The sequence below is a fragment of the Neovison vison genome, chromosome 6 (genome assembly GCF_020171115.1).
Source record: "Neovison vison isolate M4711 chromosome 6, ASM_NN_V1, whole genome shotgun sequence".
Lineage (NCBI taxonomy): Eukaryota > Metazoa > Chordata > Mammalia > Carnivora > Mustelidae > Neogale > Neogale vison.
Window position 1 is genome coordinate 205,137,215 of NC_058096.1, and position 18,055 is coordinate 205,155,269.

General features: G+C 40.8%; 1 protein-coding gene across 4 annotated transcripts in view; it reads right to left on the bottom strand.

Moving 5' to 3' along the window:
* RBM6 (RNA binding motif protein 6) overlaps window positions 1–18,055 on the bottom strand; it is a 105,590-nt gene that overhangs the window by 40,601 nt on the left and 46,934 nt on the right. For 2 of the 4 annotated variants that reach the window (XM_044253533.1, XM_044253534.1), the window contains one exon: window positions 9,782–9,855. The exons of 1 other annotated variant lie outside the window; for it this stretch is intronic. In XM_044253533.1, the coding sequence (XP_044109468.1) occupies window positions 9,782–9,855 (74 nt within the window). Of the gene's footprint in view, window positions 1–9,415; window positions 9,734–9,781; window positions 9,856–18,055 lie in introns of those variants that run through there. One more of the 4 variants, XM_044253535.1, reaches the window with a different exon arrangement.

The window sequence follows — 18,055 nt, forward strand, 5'->3', positions numbered from 1 at the left end:
TGCCTCTCCATCTACTTGTGATTTCTCTCTGTCAAATAAATAAATAAAATCTAAAAAAAAAAAAAAAAAAAAATCTCTGCATTCAAATTTGGTAAAGTGTTAACATTTGATGAGTCTGGGTACAAAGTGTATAGGTATTCTTTGCATTGTTTTTGTAACTTTTCAGTAAGTCTGAAATTATTATTTTTTTAATGAACCTCAGGGGAGCCCTGAGTGGTTCAGTTAATTAAGTGTCTGACTCCTGACTTCAGCTTGGGTTGTGATCTTAGGGCTGTGGGATCGAGCCCCATGTCCAGCTCCACGCTAGGCATGGAACCTGCTTGGGATTCTCTCTTCCCCTCTGTCCCCTCCCTGTTTGCTTATGTGCGGTGTACACACCCATGCTCTCTCTTTCGGGGGGGTAAAAAAAAAGGCTCAATCAACGATCTTATTGGAGTAATGAAGATGTTCTAAAACTAGATGATGATGATGGCTGCACAACTCGGTAAATTAACTAAGAACTGCTGAACTGTATACTTAAAATGGGTGCATTCCATGATCTGTAAATTATCACAGTAATTTTTTTTCTTTAAAAAAAAGTGGGGGGCGCCTGGGTGGCTCAGTGGGTTGAGGCCTCTGCCTTCGGCTCAGGTAGTGATCCCAGGGTTCTGAGATCGGGCCCCACATCGGGCTCTCTGCTCGGCAGGGAGCCTGCTTCCCCCTCTCTCTGACGGCCTCTCTGCCTACTTGTGATCTCTCTCTCTGTGTCAAATAAACAAATAAAATCTTAAAAAAAAAAAAAAAAGACCTTGTACTACAGGTTAAAGATGACAGTCACAATGTCAATGCTGCTGGAAAGACGCCTCTAAGAAAGATATACAGAGGAGGAACCTATCCCAGCAGTGAAATGGTCATCTCCCTTTCCCTGTCTCCCCCACCCCACCAGCCCACCCCTGCTTTGAGCTTTGGTTAACAGTTCCAGGAAAACAGGAAAGATCTACACTGGTACCTACTAACCATCCAATTACAGGAATATCACCTCTAAAAAGTAGCCCAAGGATTTCCTAAGTGGTGTTTTTATTTAAAATCTACTTCAAATAGTTCTTATTAATTTTCTAACTGTATGGATACTAAAGCAGAAAGCCCACTCAACTTTACTGAGCAACTACTGTGCACAAGCCACGTGGCCACTTCAAATGTGGTCTGTTATTCAATTCCAACCATCTTCCAGATTTTTAGCTTAAGTGTTCTTAGATGGTAAGCAGATACCATTAGCAAAAAAATTCTTCTTACATTTTAAGACTGAAGTTTTAAATTTCTAGCTTCCAGACAAACTGACAAGTTTTTTTGTTTTTGTTTTGGGTAAATGACCCTGTGTTTTATTTTAGACCTGGACTCATTCCCACTGGACTGGGACCCTGAACTAATTTCCATGCTAAAAGTTTAAAAACTTTTTTTTTTTAACTGAGATACAGTTCACATACCATAAAATTCACTGTCTTACTGTGCTTTTTTACAATGCAGTGGGTTTTAGTATATTCACAAGGTTGGTCAAGAACACTACCATCTAATTCTAAAACATTTTATCACCTTCAAAAGAGACCCTCTTGGGCATCTTCGTGGGTTAAGCCTCTGCCTTTGGCTCAGGTCATGATCTCAGGGTCCTGGGAATGAGCCCCGCATCAGGTTCTCTGCTCAGTGGGGAATATGCTCCCCCAGGCCCCCGCCTCTCTGCCTACTTGTGATCTCTCTTTGTCAAATAAACAAATAAAATCTCAAAAAAAAAAAAAAAAAAAAGACCCTATTACCCATTAGCAGTCACTCACTATTCCCTCTTGAAAGCACTTCTCCCTAAGTGGCTGGTAACCAGTATCTACTTTCCTTCTTTCTTTAAGATTTTATTTATTTATTTTAGAGAGAAAGGGAGAGAGAGTGCGAGCGGGGGGAGCAACAGAAGAGGGACAAGCAGACTCCACACTGGGCATGGAGGCTGATGCAGGGCTCAATCTCATTACCCTGAGACTATGACCTAAGCCAAAATCAGACACTCAACTGACTGAGCCATCCAGGTGCCCCCAATAATCTGCTTTCTGTGATAAATTTCTTTCTCTCCTGTTTATTTCCCTTTGGATAAAGTATTTATACAGATTAAACACAAATTACACTTAGTCAAGGATTTTGGTAAAATATACGTTATTAGTACATAACATTAGCATTGCTAATCTCATGTTGTAAGATTAAGAGCAATTATTAATTTAGATAAACTTATCCATGATTTTCAAAATCATACCATCAGCACTCTTAACAAGAAATATGTACGTATTATATATAATATCTATCTATCTTATTCATAAATGAGTTAAAAGGTGAAACAGCAGCAGCTGAACATTTGGTATGGGGAGAATGAAACACAAAGACACGTTATAACCTCCAAGCTCAGGGGGTGCGTGTGTGGCTCAGTCAGTTAAGCATTTGCCTCTGGCTTGGGTTGCAATCCCAGGGTCCTGGGACTGAGCCCCAAGTTGGGCACCCTGCTCAGGGGGGGGAGTCTGCTTCTCCCTCTGCCTCTGCCCTTCTCCGCCAACTCGTGCTTGTGCACATCACACACACTCTCTCTCTCTCCCTCTCACTCCGCTCTCTAATAAATAAATAAATAAAATCTTAAAACAAAAAACAAAAAACAAAAAACCTCCAAGTTCAGCTCAGATGGATAAGATGTCTAGTAACATTGAATGCCCCAGTTAGCCTAAGAGAATTTTGTCACAGGAGAACTACCAGCAATGCTAGGCTCAGAAACAAGGATCCCCACCCCCAGGATGGCCATGATCCTCTTCCCTCACATGCCTGCATGCCTGTGCACTCATCCCACAGACACTGTTGGGACAGATGCAGCCCAGCCTTTCCCCCTTTGAGTCCAGGCAGCCCCATCTCATGACAGAGACAATGGGCAACAGCACTATCAGAACAGGCTGCAAAGATCTAGCTGCCACCCAAAGCAGCATGACCACTTCTCAGGCATCCCGGAGTCCAAAGAGCTGAAAAGCAGTCAAGGTAAAAAAAGACAACCAAGCAGAGTCCAATGTTATAGAATCACTCTCTTTGGTACCTCTTCTGGTAGTAAGCACCTGCCACAGGCTGGCCACTATACCAAGTGCTCCACATACATTGCTCTAATGTCACAATGCTCTGAAGTGGGAACTATGATTATCCTTCCATTTTACAGATGAGATTCTGAAATTGAAAAGTTAAAAATGAACTAGAAAGTGACAAAGCTGGAATTCTAAACCTCTCAGTGCTCCTAACAACCTACACACTGTCTGGAGGTGTGCAAAATCATAAACCAAAGTTGTAATAAAGATCACAAACTGAAACATGTCTTTGTATAACCCTTTGACAGTTAATTAGAATTATACATATTCTTCTTTTTTTTTTCCAGTAACTGTCTGTAATCAAGTTCCAAAAGGCCCAAAGACTGAAAATTAGCATTTCACATAACCCCATTTTTATAAGTAACTAAAAATACCAGGTGAAAGAGGGGATACAACATCAAAGACTGAAATACATAGGCATATTTCCAATTTAGAACAAATTAAGAACCAGGGGCACCTGGGTGGCTCAGTCAGTTAAGTGGCTGCCTTTAGCTCAGGTCATGATCCCACGGTCCTGGGACTGACCCCCCATATTGGGCTCCCTCTCAGCGGAGAGCCTGCTTCTTCCTCTCCCTCTGCCTGTCACTCTGCCTACTTGTGCTGTCTCTCTATCTCTCTGACAAATAAATAAAATCTTAAAAAAAAAAAAATCAAAAAACCTAAATTACTTCAATCTGCAGAAATAACCAAGATATATATGCATGACAAAAATCATAAACCTCACCATAGGAGACACACAAGTAGTTGTCCCTTAAAACTGACAAATGAGGGGTGCCTGGGTGGTTCAGTTAAGTGCCCAACTCTTGATTTTGGCTCAGGCCATGATCTCGGGGTTATGATACGGGACCCTGCATTGGGCTCTATGCTGGGTATGGATCTTGCTTAAAATTCTCTCCCCCCCTACCCACCATCCCCATTCACATATGCCTACACTCACTCTTAAAACAAACAAAAAAACCTGCCAAATGATTCAAGAAAATTAAACTGAAACCAGTTTAGAGCACTTCTTACACTTATTATAAAAGTCTGAGATACAGTAAAGCCAGAGGCTGGTCCTCAGAGCTTAGGGTTTTAAGTCCACAGGCTAGGGTGCCTGGGTGGCTCAGTCAGTTAAGCTTCTGCCTTTGGCTCAGGTCATGATTCTAGGTTCCTGGGATTGGAGCCCCGAATGAGGGTCCCTGCTCAGCGGGGAGCCTGATTCTCCCCTGCCCCTTTCCCCATTTGTGCTTTCTCATTCACTTTCTATCTCTTGAGTAAATAAAAAAAATATTAAAAAAAAAAGCCACAGCCTAGATTTTTAGTGTGGTCAACCATACTCCACGTCCCCCAAGTGTTGTGTCTGGCTCTTTTCCTTGGGAGAATTTAAGATTCAACAGCTAATGCAGCAGAAGCTCCCAAAGAGACCTGGAAGCAGCCCCCTGAGAATCAGTCCCAGTCGACAGACTAAATGGGAAATACTGTTGATACAAAAATAATCCTCCTGCATACTGCCACCAAATCCCTTTTTAGCTAGTTACCCCATGAAGCCAAAACTGAAGCTGCTGTAACTTAAGACTTTCTTGTTCCAGTCAGATGCAAAGTTGTGATAGTAACAAATACAGACTCAGTGCTCACTGTGTGCCAGGCCCAGTCCTAATCACCCTCCATGCATTAACTCATTTAATCCCTAGATGCACGAGAGGACACTGGAACACAGAAACGTTAAGCCACTTGTCGAAATCACACAGAGAAAGGTGACAGGACAGGAATGCAACCCCAGGCAGTCTGCCTTCAAGTATTTAATTACTAAGGTCTACTGCCTTACATCAGTCAAGACTCAATTACTAGACAGGTAATTCTTTTAAATCCCACTCACAAGAATCTTCAGTAATTACTGATTTACACTCAAGAATGCATTTGCCTTTCTATTTCCCACCAATAACTTCTACGGAGGGCAATCAGAAAAGGTACTGAAACTGAAGTTTCCAGGAAGAATGGCATAATTCAAGATACAAGTCATACAGCTGGGCCCTGGCTGGGGTGCCACATTCTCTTCAGTAAAGTAGTTTTGGGGTGTGCATCTAGGCAACACAATCTCTCAGGAATTTATAAAGATTACTGTTTTTGTTGTTACTTGGACTGCATACAACTGAAATACTGAAGTGTTTCATACAGTAATGCTATCATCCTAACATTCCAACAAACTAGGTCTTCACCTATTTTTTTCTACCATGGCCTCACAAATAGTCTACCCATCCCCCAAAACACAAGCTTTTCCTGTTGCTCTCATTTTAGTCAAAAGACAGATTTGGGTTTCATTTCAGATTTGGGTTCTTTCACATTATCTTCAGAACCACCATGGACACCCTGACAGCTTCAAAAACCCAAATTCCCTTAATTTTGTTGACACAAAAAACACCATTTCATAAAATTTCATTCCCCTCTGCACCAGCAAAGGCCAGTGTCTGAAAGAATTTTCATGTTAGGTGATAATGGCATCTTTTCTTTCCACTTTATGAAGTCAGGCTGATTCTGTCACACAGCCCCGTCATTTGGCTAAAGAAGGTCACCAATGCTAAGACCCTTGAGTAAAACTTCCAGAGAAATGAATTCTTCTTCCAGAGCTATCCATTATAAGGGCATTTTATTTTATTTTATTTTATTATTTTTTATTTTTTTAAAAGATTATTTATTTATTTATTTATTTATTTGACAGAGAGAGATTACAAGTAGGCAGAGAGGCAGGCAAGAGAGAGAGGAGGAAGCAGGCTCCCTGCTGAGCAGAGAGCCCGATGCGGGACTCGATTCCAGGACCCTGAGATCATGACCTGAGCCGAAGGCAGCGGCTTAATCCACTGAGCCACCCAGGCGCCCTATAAGGGCATTTTAGTAAACATTTGGTTGAATGGGAGGAGACCACAAACATCACACCTGCAAACAGAAGAAAATGAAATGCTAATTTCTGTAGAACTGACAAGAGCTTGAAAGAGCTAGTACTCACAACTGGGCAACCACTGAAAGGGATCAATCCTCTAATATAATGCTTCTTACTCCCCTAAGTCCCAGTGCAATGGCACATACAGCAAAAAGAGATAATATTCACCCTCAAACTGCAGGACTTGGACAACGAAGAAAGCCCAGGGTATATGATGCTGCTAGAAATACCTTTCCCATAGAGGTAGAATAAAAACCCTTCCTCACGGTGTTTGCTGGCTTTCTACTTCTAGGCAGAGACAGTGAAAGTATACTGACAGACCTCTGCTGGAAATGAATTGCCCAGACAGCTGCTGGCTAGGTTTTGCCCTAAGAAGTCCTCTCAGCCACAATGCTCAGTACTGCTGTCAAGTGTCCTACTGTCTGACGCCTCCATGAAGGCACTGGAAAAGGGTTAGAGAGGCCTTGGTCATCAACCAGGACAACCCCTCTACGGCACATATATCCCGCAATATTTGACAAAGTAAACTGGCAGAAGCCTCCTTTATTCCCTTCCCCTAAACTTAGAACTGTCAATGATAAGTAAAAAGACGTTTCACATCAAGAGTCAGGATAAGCGAAGAATTGTTAAAAAATAAAAAATAAAAAAATTTCAAATTAAAGCATTCAATAGAAACTCCTCAGAACAGATTCTACTGAGAGGCGTCCAGCAGATGGTGACTCAGAATCTGTACCAATTTGGTCTATAAGTAAAAACCTGGAGGGTAGGAAAATGAATGAATAGACAAAGACATGCATCTTCCATAAACACCTGCTTTATCCACTCTGAGAAGGACTTCTCTCACATTCTTACATCTCTCATAAGATTTTTATACTGTTACTGGGAGACTGAACCACATCCATTCCCTTAAGGAACATCCAGATATAAAAATAAATTTATTTTCCTAGAATTATGTTGGAAATTACTGACATGCAGGAGGCAGTGCTTACTAGGTACCAGATCCTATGCTAAGTGTTCTGTACACATTATTCACCAAATTTCATGTCACTCCTCAAGAAGCTTCCCTGACCACCCCATATAAAATTGTCCCCATCATGCATTATCTTTACAGAACTCAGCACTGTCATATATCATATTGTTTTAAATTTGTCCACTTTGTACAAATTTGTCTATGCCCTGTCTCTTATCACTAAGACAGAAGTTCTATAATGTCTTGTTTACTGAACCATCTCCAGCATTCCAGAAAGGTGCCTGACACGGAGCAGGCACTCACGAATGTATGATCTCATGCTGTCCGCACCAAAGCCTGATGAGGTACTGGTACAGAGGGAACTGAGGCTGAGGGAGGTAAAGAAACCTGCCAGAGACAACCCAGCTAGGAAGTAAATCTGGCTGCAGAAGCTACACTCCTCTTTGCTATGCTGTACTACCTAGGTACAAAAATTCCCCTAGAGATCTCATTCTCAAAAATCTTGCACACATCCTGAGTTGTGGCAAAGATTATGAGAAGGATGCTGAGTGGATCAAGAAAATCTATACAGTTCAGGGAGAGAGTTCTGTTGTGTGGCAGTGCTAGCAGTATGCCCTGTGTCCCATGACTAGGGGAAGAATAAAAAGCTACAAAAGGAAGTTGACTGATTAAGGATATGGTGCTACCTTCTTAAGGAATTATTCCAGTGAATATTAAAAATGAGATCACACAAAAATTTGGAATTTGAGAGAACACTCCATAGGATCTATGAATACCACAAAATGTCTGTCACCTTTCTTGGCCTAAGCTTCTGGAAGACAGAGGCTGTCTCTTATTTGTACTTGACACAGAGTACCTTATGGTACCTATGCATAAGGATAGCTACCTGTCAAAACATCCTATTTCACCCTGAAAGAATTTTGGCCCAGCTCGTGCTTTGTTCTGGTGTCTCATTCACCAAGCAGGAGTCAGTCAACAGGGATCTGGGAGCCCTACGAATGTTCACAGAATGTGTGGGGAGGGTGGGAGCAGAGATGTTGAAAGGCCATACCCCCTCAATACTGCCTGTGAAATGAACATTTTTCCAGATATGGCTCCAAAAGAAACCCTACCTAGGATAAACCTTTTTAAAGAAGGCTGTCCTCGTTCTATTTAACACTTCTCTTAAGGGGCTAGAAATTTCAGACAGGATTTTTTTGTTGGGACAGAGGGCGAGGCAGTTAAAACACAATATTGTTATTTTCTACGATCAATCAAAGATCAAACAGCTCTGATAAAAAGTAACACCCCTCTAAGAGAAAGACACAGTTGGGAGAACGGTACAAAAGAGAATGGCATGGCATGTGCCATGGCTCTCCTATTTATGTTTCCACCACTCATAGTATGATTTAGCACAGTGGAACAGGACTTAATGATTATTTACTGATTACAAGATGTTCATGAATTACATGAGTGTTCTATTAGGACAGTCAGAATGGAATCAACCATAAGCATAAAGTTTGGGACCTTCACTCTTCTCTCAAAATATTGGTAGCTGGCACAGTTTCTGACACATAATTAATATCTATTAAGTGACTGGCTTAATGATGGACAGCGAACAAATCAGTCAACAAGAACTCTGTCAAGGGGGTATGGCCTTAATCTAGTCATTCTCTGAGGATATAACAGCATTTATACTACTAACAATAGATATGGATATATCAAATATCCTCTAATTAGTGCTTGTTCCCAAAGGATTTACAGCATGTCATTTCCATACCCATAAGGGGAGAACATGGCCAAAGAAGGGAGAAGGTTAAGTAATGAACCATGCTGAATGGAACAAAGCTGATGAAAGGGCATCAGGCTCTTAGAGAGGTAGAGTTCACATGTAATATTACTCTCTTCTGGTAGAGCCTTAGGGCTCTTACCCTTAAGGGCACACTGCATTCACAGTTAAATACAAGCAGTGGGTACATAAAAATCAAACTGTATCATTAAGTTTCTATCTCCCACTTGACAGATGAAGGAACTAAGACACCACAAAGAAAATAACTTTCCCCAAAGAAATACCATGACAAGAAGGATTCTTTCTACTTCATAATTCCTTCCAAAACTATCAGGTAAGGTTCAGTTTAAAAAGTCCAAATGACAGTTCTAAGTGGCAAGCGGAATACATCTAGATGTTTCAAACATAAGGTAAGTATAGATTCAGATTCACCAGCTCTGACTATATACAGCCAAGAAACTGAGTACAAAACTCCAATTTATAAAGAGCCATGATGAATGCAATACACATGAACAAGCCACTCCTCTCTCCTCCCTGATGGCCCTCTTGAGAAAGCAGCACATGCGGACAGGACCTGAGTGCCACAGGAGTTGCCATCAGTGGTCTTCACCCTAGATCTGTATATAAGTACTGACCTAGAATTCCTGTGCCAGGCAGATCCTTGAGATGACAGACAGTCAAGGATCATTCTTTACATTAGGATCTCAGTATCAGTCACACTCCAAACCTGTCATTTCCCCCATATACTGTCTTTGTCATCTAGTCCAACTGCAACTGGGCTCTAGTTTTTAAAATACACTTGTGTCCAATAACTCTACTTGTAGAGAAACCTTCCCAGCTTCTTCTATAGTCTCGCAACACAACTTCTTTCTGCTTGGAATGCAGTATGCTCCAAATACAGATTTCTGGTACCTTTCCAAAGTTCAATCATTTGAAACCCTCCCTCCCCATACATAAAAAATATATCCTTCCAGCATCATTTGACCGAAGTATAAAGCAACCTGGTTGGCCTCCATGCATCCGATGGCATCTTCCAAGAGTGAAAACTCCACGCAGACATAGCCATAGTCGTAACCTGGGGACAGCATTTAAATACAGACGGGAGTGGTGTTAGTGCCTTGCAAACACAAAAGACACACTTAAATCCCCTGTTTCTGAACCCCTTAACACAAGCCCTCCCAACTAGGCCCTCCCTCCCCTATACTAGGCAAAGCCACTACTCCAAACAGAAAAAAGTACTGAAGGAAAATCTGGATGTTTCTGGGCTTTGAGAGTCACTCCAAAATGGCATTTTCTATTAACCAAGAAGATTTGCCCTCTTTAGCACTGATGGTCTTGGTGAGGGTACCCAAGAGTTAGGTAATCCCACAGAAAGTTCAAGTGGGGACCCAGAACATTTCACCACAGGCTGAATCTTCTGGAAAAACAAAGTCAACAAGAACAGGAAAGTATCTGGAAAAAAAAAATGTAACCCGAGAGAAGAAGGAGAAGCAATTATCCCAAAGCTATGCTAATAGTCACCACTTTTCAAGCAGAAACCACCTTCAAAGACAGAAGTGCTGACAGACTGAGGCAACTATTCTGTTTGGATACCACAGGAGGCTTCTGGTTGGCAGGGGACAGACCATTTCAGGTCTCCTCTTTTTTTCCTTGTTTCAACTCAAGTCATAAACCAGCTTAAATCTTTATGAAAGGAAGAAGGTGTAAAAGCATAAGTAAGTACAAATAGCTGGGTCCAAATTGTGCTTGTGCACAAAGATTGGCAGTAGAGTAGGCTGGGGGAGAGACAGCAGTTGTTAGCAATCAGTACATGTTCAAGAATTGTAAAAACCATTAGAGTTATGGAACACCCTTCACCTTTCCCCTAAGCAAGTATCATTTGCAACTCTCATGACCCATGAGATTGGGAGCTCATGGGATTTACAGACTGCTGAGTTCTAATGTGAACCCATCCTTTATTTTCCCGGATACTGGCACCACATGACAACAAAAACACACTTGGCAATGCAATGCTCCACAAATGACTTCCATGCTTCCTCCACTGCCTCGCAGGATAAAGAAGCTCATCTTTAGGAGTGATGCTGTGTAAACGAACAGCAAGAAAAAGATGCAATTTGTTCAGATGAGAAATAAAACTCAGGGGAAGAGAAACAACACAGGACCCAGGCCAATTTTGAGCACAGAGTATATATAACAACAGGAAACTAAGTATTATTAAATCAAAGTATCAGAGACCAAAACAAAATAAAAACTGGAGCAACAGAAAATATAACTTAAAAAACAGACCAAATTTGGTGAGATGGGTTGGATTCCTTGTCACATGAAATGAATGGTCTGAAATGTTTTCTTATGATAATAATAAAACCGTGACTTCAGACTTATTAAATACTTCAAATTAAATATTCCAATGTTACAATGGCATAGTCTGATTCTTGCTTTGAATTTTGCAAAATGACCAAGAAGAAGAAAACAAATCTACTCGATAGATATCCCAGCATCACCTTAGGCTGAGAGAGAGATTTTCTATTTGATTTTACAGCTTTGACTAACACAGATCAAAACTAACTGCTGCAAACTTTACTTAAATTTACGACAAAATCAGCCTTTTCTGATTAGTAACTATTTGAAGAAATGAAACTACCTTAAAGAAACGTTATTTTTATATATCCTATTAACAATAGAAATTGTCTTGCTAGTTAATTCCTTTCAAGTGGATTTTCTTGATCAAACTCAGTGAACTTCTCCTTCAGAAAACATTCTGCATTTGGGGGACCCCTGAGTGGCTCAGTCAGTTAAGCCTCCGACTCTTGATCTCAGTTCTAGTCTTGTCTTGATTTCATCAGGGTCATGAGTTCCAGCCTCATGCTGGGCTCCATACTGGGTGTGGAGCCGCTTAAAAAAATTAATTAAAAAAAGAAAAGAAAACATTTTGCATTTTGTAAAGCGTTCTGAATGTTCTTGGAAAACACTAGAATAGCAGAAGCAAATAAGGTTCCTTGTATCAGCAAATATCTACTGCAAACACTTGACTGCATGTCCACAATCAGAAAGGGGTAGCTATGGAACAAGCAGATAAACTCTCAAGTGTGTTGATGACCTCTACAGAGCATATCAAGGCCCAGGTGTGTGGAATGCAACCCTCTCTATGGCTGCCCAAATGAAAAACACAGAGAACTACAACACATTGGAAAAGCCCCGAGTTTCCTTTCTGTGCTTAGACAAGTAACTATTGTGGCCCAGAAGAGCTCACAGAATCTGTGGACGAAGAGAAAGAGTGAGATTTATGACAACATTCACACTTTACTGAAGAATAAATAAGACTCTGATATTACAGTCACTGAGAAGGAAAAGATAGTTTGCAAGAGACATTATGAGTATTTCTATACATCAACTCTGCAATACATTACCCTAACAATGTACTTCAGACTGAACATTAAATCCATAAGCCCAACTTTTAATATCTTCTGCCCGAAATTTTAGCTATTAAATAATAACAAAAATTTAAGGCTTAATTATAGTACCCAAAACTTAAAAAAAAAAAAAAAAAAAAGCCCTACCTTGATCTTGGGCATTTTGTGTGTCTAAGACTCACAGCTGTACAAGGATTTCCAGGAATTGCCCAAATAGACAACAGTACGAAGTAATACGTACATAGCACTTGTTGGTGCAAGGCTGCATTCTGAACTCTTTATATACACTAATTAAATCCCCACAAGACTACCCTATGAGGTAAATACCATTAGCCTCACTTTACCCATGGGGAAGCAGACAAAGAAAGAATAAGTAATTTGCTCAAAATCACCTCAGTGGTTAAGTAGCAATATGGGCTCAGAGCCAGGGACCACATTCAAACTGATGCTGTTAACTGCTACACTGATAGCCTCGCATCTTTCTTCTTTTTTTTTTTAAAGATTTTACTTATTTATTTTTGACAGAGACAGAGCGAGAGAGGGAACACAAGCAGGGTAGTAGGAGAGGGAGAAGCAGGCTCCCTGCTGAGGAGGGAGTCCAACGTAGGGCTCGATCCCAGAACCCTGGTATCATGACCAGAGCCGAAGGCAGATGCTTAACAACTCAGCCACCCCGGCATCCCTAGACACTCACCTTTTAATAAAATCCTAGACTGATACGAGTAATCTGAATTCTGAATTTTACTAAGCCCAGTCATAGAAAGGGTCCCACATGCCCAAGCACAGACAAGTAAGACCATGTCTATGGTTGAGAAATACAGAAATCTGCAGCACTCCAGTTACCCCATTCTAAAATACCTACGGCAGAACCTTGTGCATGGACCCAAGTATGCAAGTTAGAAATCATTCACACTCATGGACTGCTATACTGGCTACCGAAAGTCTTCTGCAAAGACAAAAACCCAAAAGTCTTGTTGCAATTATAGCTATAAAAATTACAATACAGCAAGATACTTGAGATGTTTAATAAAGCATATTTTAAAAACTTTAAAAATGAGGATAATTATATATAATGTGTATAGGAAAAAGAACCAGAACTAAATACTATGAAGTCACTTCTAACTCAGAGGTTAGAGATAAAAGTCTGCATATGAGATGAAAACCATGCATTGTCAAAATCATACTCGAACACCCCAACGTGAAGAACAACATACCATCTCTCAATATAGGTTAAGTCCAACACTGCCAGTTTTTCCTCCAGCGTCGCAACAGATCACTTTTCTTTTGGTTGACACCAGATGAAGTGGTTGGCTTGCATTTAAGGACCATAATGTATGAAAAACATATCACTTTAAATAACAGAATCATAGCTAGCACGGTGAATGCTCACACTTAGGGAAACTTGGGAGACAGAGACTAACTGAAGCCACAACTGAGTCACATCCCACTTCTCTTCTCATGCTCACTCCATGAGAGGGAAGATGGGGTCGGAGAGAGGGGCTGAGCAACCACAGGTGAATATAAAGAAATCTGAAAATGATGTAATGCAACACAACTGTACATGAACATAATTACAGTGGTTCTACTATTATAGTGGGATAACTGGGGGGGTTCTTTTTAATTCCTCCAATGTAATTTTGTAATTCACAGAGTAAGTTCTAGTAGACCTATTCCACCCACAGACCTAAACATTCTGAAAACAACCAACCAAACTTGCATTCAGAATTGCTAGGAGCTATTTGGGAATTAAGATAGTAAACTCGGTGTTAACAGTCCCATAGACAGACTCTGACCTAAGGAATAAGAAATTTTTTTATTACCTTTTTCTTCTACCCCCACATTCTGGGAAGAAGCCTGGTGGGCTGATGGATCTTTGTGCTTACTTATGTGACTATTAAAAAGGATATTTTACTCTACGTTCTAACCTAACTAAATGTATAGATTTTTCATAAAAATGTGAATGCTCCTTACAGGTTTGTTTGTTGGCAGCTAAGAAGGATGAGAACAGAGAAAGAAGGAAATCTATAAAGGTAACATTAAAATTTCAATTCTTCTTCATATTCATGAATCACATGAATGCCTATCACTCAAAAAAATACTGTGTTAAAAGCTAACAGGTGCTTAAGGGGGAACAAGGTATGAAAACAAAGCCTTAATGAATATTGAATATCTTTTAGTCTCAGCTCCTAAAAAAGCTGACTCAGAGATGACAAACATAGCTCTTAATTGTTAAAGTCAACTGTAACCTCTATATCAAACCCTGCTTTTTTAATAATTACATAGCAATATTTACTTAGGCAAATGAGATGAGCAGTCCTCTGTTCAAACTAGTCTAGAAAAACCCAACTATCATAAACAAGTCCAGCTGAACTTTCCACTAGGAGGACTGATTTACATTGATAAAGCCAAGAATAAACATACCAACTATGAAATGTAAAAAAAGGAATCAGGATTTTAAAGGACACAGGCAGAGGGGACTCATAATGAGCACTGACTAATCTGCAGAACTGTGAATGACTATATTGTATAACTGAAATGGAACTACACTGGAATTTAAAAAAAAAAAAAGGACGAGAGGGAAATAGGCTTCTTTATTTTATTGGGTATCTTTGAGGGAAAAGAAAACAGATTTTTTTTCTCTAAACAAGGATTATTATTTCTGTAGGAATAAAGCATTATGAATATATAGAGTGCCACAAAAAATCTTTAATAGAGATTCAAGAGGGCTATATTTTTATAGGTCCTATTTTCATATTTCATTGGGGCTACAGACTTTTACAAGTAAATTATCAAGTTAGAAATTTTAAGCAAAAACCAAAACAGAATCGATACAGTTATGTGAATTCCCACCAATGGAAATAATAAAACAAAGAAAACAGATGTGCAAGATTGCTATTTTTTTTTCAAAGTCCAATTTTTTAAAAAAAAAATCTTCGATGTAAAAGATTTTTTTTTTTTAAAAGATTTTATTTATCCATTTGACAGACAGAGACCACAAAAGGCAGAGAGGCAGGCAGAGAGAGAGGGGGAAGCAAGCTCCCTGCTGAGCAGAGGGCCTGATACGGGGCTCTATGAGGGGCTCGATCCCAGGACCGTGAGATCATAACCTGAGCCGAAGGCAGAGGCTTAACCCACTAAGCCACCCAGGCGCCCCTCCGATGTACAAGATTTCTAACAAGTACTTTGCTCTGTTAAAACCACAAGTGGGGGTGCCTAGGTGGCTCAGTTGGTTAAGCAGCTACCTTCCGCTCAGGTCATGATCTCAGGGTCCTGGGATTAAGCCCCACATTGGGCTCCCAGCTCAGCAGGGAGTCTGCTTCTCCCTCTCCCCCCATTCCTGCTCATGCTCTCTCTCATAAAATCTTAAAAAAAAACAAAAAACAAAAAACAAAAACAAAACCTCAATATGCATTATGAAAATTTGGAAAATATCTGATTTGTCAACCTACTATCTGGGAAGAACACTATTAGACTCCATGAAATATATCATTTTTACATCTTTTTTTTTTTTTTTAAGATTTTATTTTATTTATTTAGAGAGACAGTGAGAGAGAGAATGAGCGAGGAGAAGGTCAGAGAGCGAAGCAGACTCCCCATGGAGCTGGGAGCCTGATGTGGGACTTGATCCCGGGACTCCAGGATCACGCCCTGAGCCGGAGTCAGTCGTTTAACCAACTGCGCCACCCAGGCGTCCCTCATTTTTACATCTTATAAGCACTTTCAATCCTCTCCCCCTCAACTACTCACATAAGGCTTGCTGGTTTATAATAAAAGATGAAATGAGGAAGATACACAGTCATGATTACTTGCTAAATTTCTCAAAATTGCATATGGCTCTATTTAATTATGCTCCCTCCATCTGTGCCAACTGGTTATTAAAAAGTGGGGGGGCGGGGGCGCCTGGGTGGCTCAGTGGGTTAAGCTGCTGCCTTCGGCTCAGGTCATGATCTCGGGGTCTTGGGATCGAGTCCCACATCGGGCTCTCTGCTCAGTGAGGAGCCTGCTTCCCTCTATCTCCCTCTCTGCCTGCCTCTCTGTCTGCTTGTGATCTCTCTCTGTCAAATAAATAAATAAAATCTTAAAAAAAAAAAAAAAAAGTGGGGGGCGGTTATATTTTCAAGTAGTTTTCAAAGTCCAAAACTAACCTTCGGGTGACTTCTTAATGATGGTTCTCTGGGCCCAGGATATCATTTGTTAGGAAATTCTTACCCTTACTTATTTTCATTCCAGTGACATTAACAACGCTATGTGGGCACAGTGGAGGGGTGTGTCCTTGACCTCAGAGAGATGGCTTTTTTGAAGATTTTGTTTATTTATTTGAAAAAGAGAACTAGTGGTGGGTAGGGGCAGAGGGAGAGAGAAAAAAGCAGACTCACTGTTGAGCAGGAAGCCTGACACAGGGCTCAATCCCAGGACCCAGAGATCATGATCTTAGCGGAAGGCAGAAGACCAATCGAATGAGCCCCTCGCTCTTTTCATTTCTCTATCTCCAACACAATGGTGCTTAGTTAACACCACAGCAATTGTAATGAGTTTCTTCACTGGAGCAACACACAAGAAAAGTAACTTCTCCAGTCTGTACATATGCAGAAGCTAACTCATCATGAGCTTTCAGTTGAGCCATTTCTCTCTGGGCCTGGGTTATCCATTTGCCAAGTTGCAACGATGGTAACTCCTTTGCAGGGTGGTTTCAGAGTGCATGAGATAATGCATTTCAGGACCCCCATGTTTCTATTACAAAGCATTATCAGGGACTAAAGATCAGACAGTACCTGTGTTGGTGCTCCTCAAATATGCCCCAGTATTAAAATTTTGGCACTGATGAACTGCCTCACTGATTTCTAGTTTATGCTAAGAATATATGTTTCCCTCATAGATCACAAAGCTATTTTCATTTCAAGTGGAAAAAAATATGGCCCATAAACATTTTTCCCATTGCCTGGACCCTAGTACAAATAAATGGACAAGTCACCACTGTTCTAAGGGACTCTGGGAAGGTTCCACAAAGATATTGGCTTCTGAGATGGAAGTTGCTCAAGATGAGAACAGATCATACTGCTCCAGCCACTTACCTATTCCAGAAGTAAAATATTATCCAGACAAGGGTCAGACTACGGGCATTCTGTGAGACTCACACTATGACCAGACCATAAGCCTACGTCACCTATACCTTGTAACAGAAAACTGATGCCCACCTAAACATACCAGATACCAGCCAGATCCACAATTGGGATGCCCAACTATGATAATATAGAAAGACATTTGGTCTCTGTTCTAGTTTCCTGACATGGAGTTCTTTTTTTTTTTTTTTTAGATTTTATTTATTTATTAGAGAGAGGGGGAGAGAGAGCAAGCACAGACAGACAGAATGGCAGGCAAAGGCAGAGGGAGAAGCTGGCTCCCCGCCAAGCAAGGAGCCCGATGCGGGACTCGATCCCAGGACGCCGGGATCATGACCCGAGCCGAAGGCAGCCGCCCAACCAACTGAGCCACCCAGGCGTTCTTAAAACTCCTGGAATTTCCTGAATGATAAGAGTGACATGAGTGTCCATTGTTCTAATGAGGTGACTCTTGGGTGGGATCCTAGATAGCATCAGGATGGGGCCTGGTGATCAGAATGTCCAAATCTTGATCAGAAGCTTGGAACTTTTAGCCTTACCCCTCCAATGTGCAGGGACAGGAAAGGAGTTGGAATTTAAGCTAAGCACCAGTAGCCACAACGATTTAATCAAGAAGGACTGCATAATGGAACCTCCCATAAAACCTCCCCAATGACGGAATTTGGAAAGCTTCCAGGTTGGTAAAAAGCACCCCCATACATCTGTGTGCAATTTTCTCTACTTCTTGTCTATCATTTCCTGTAAC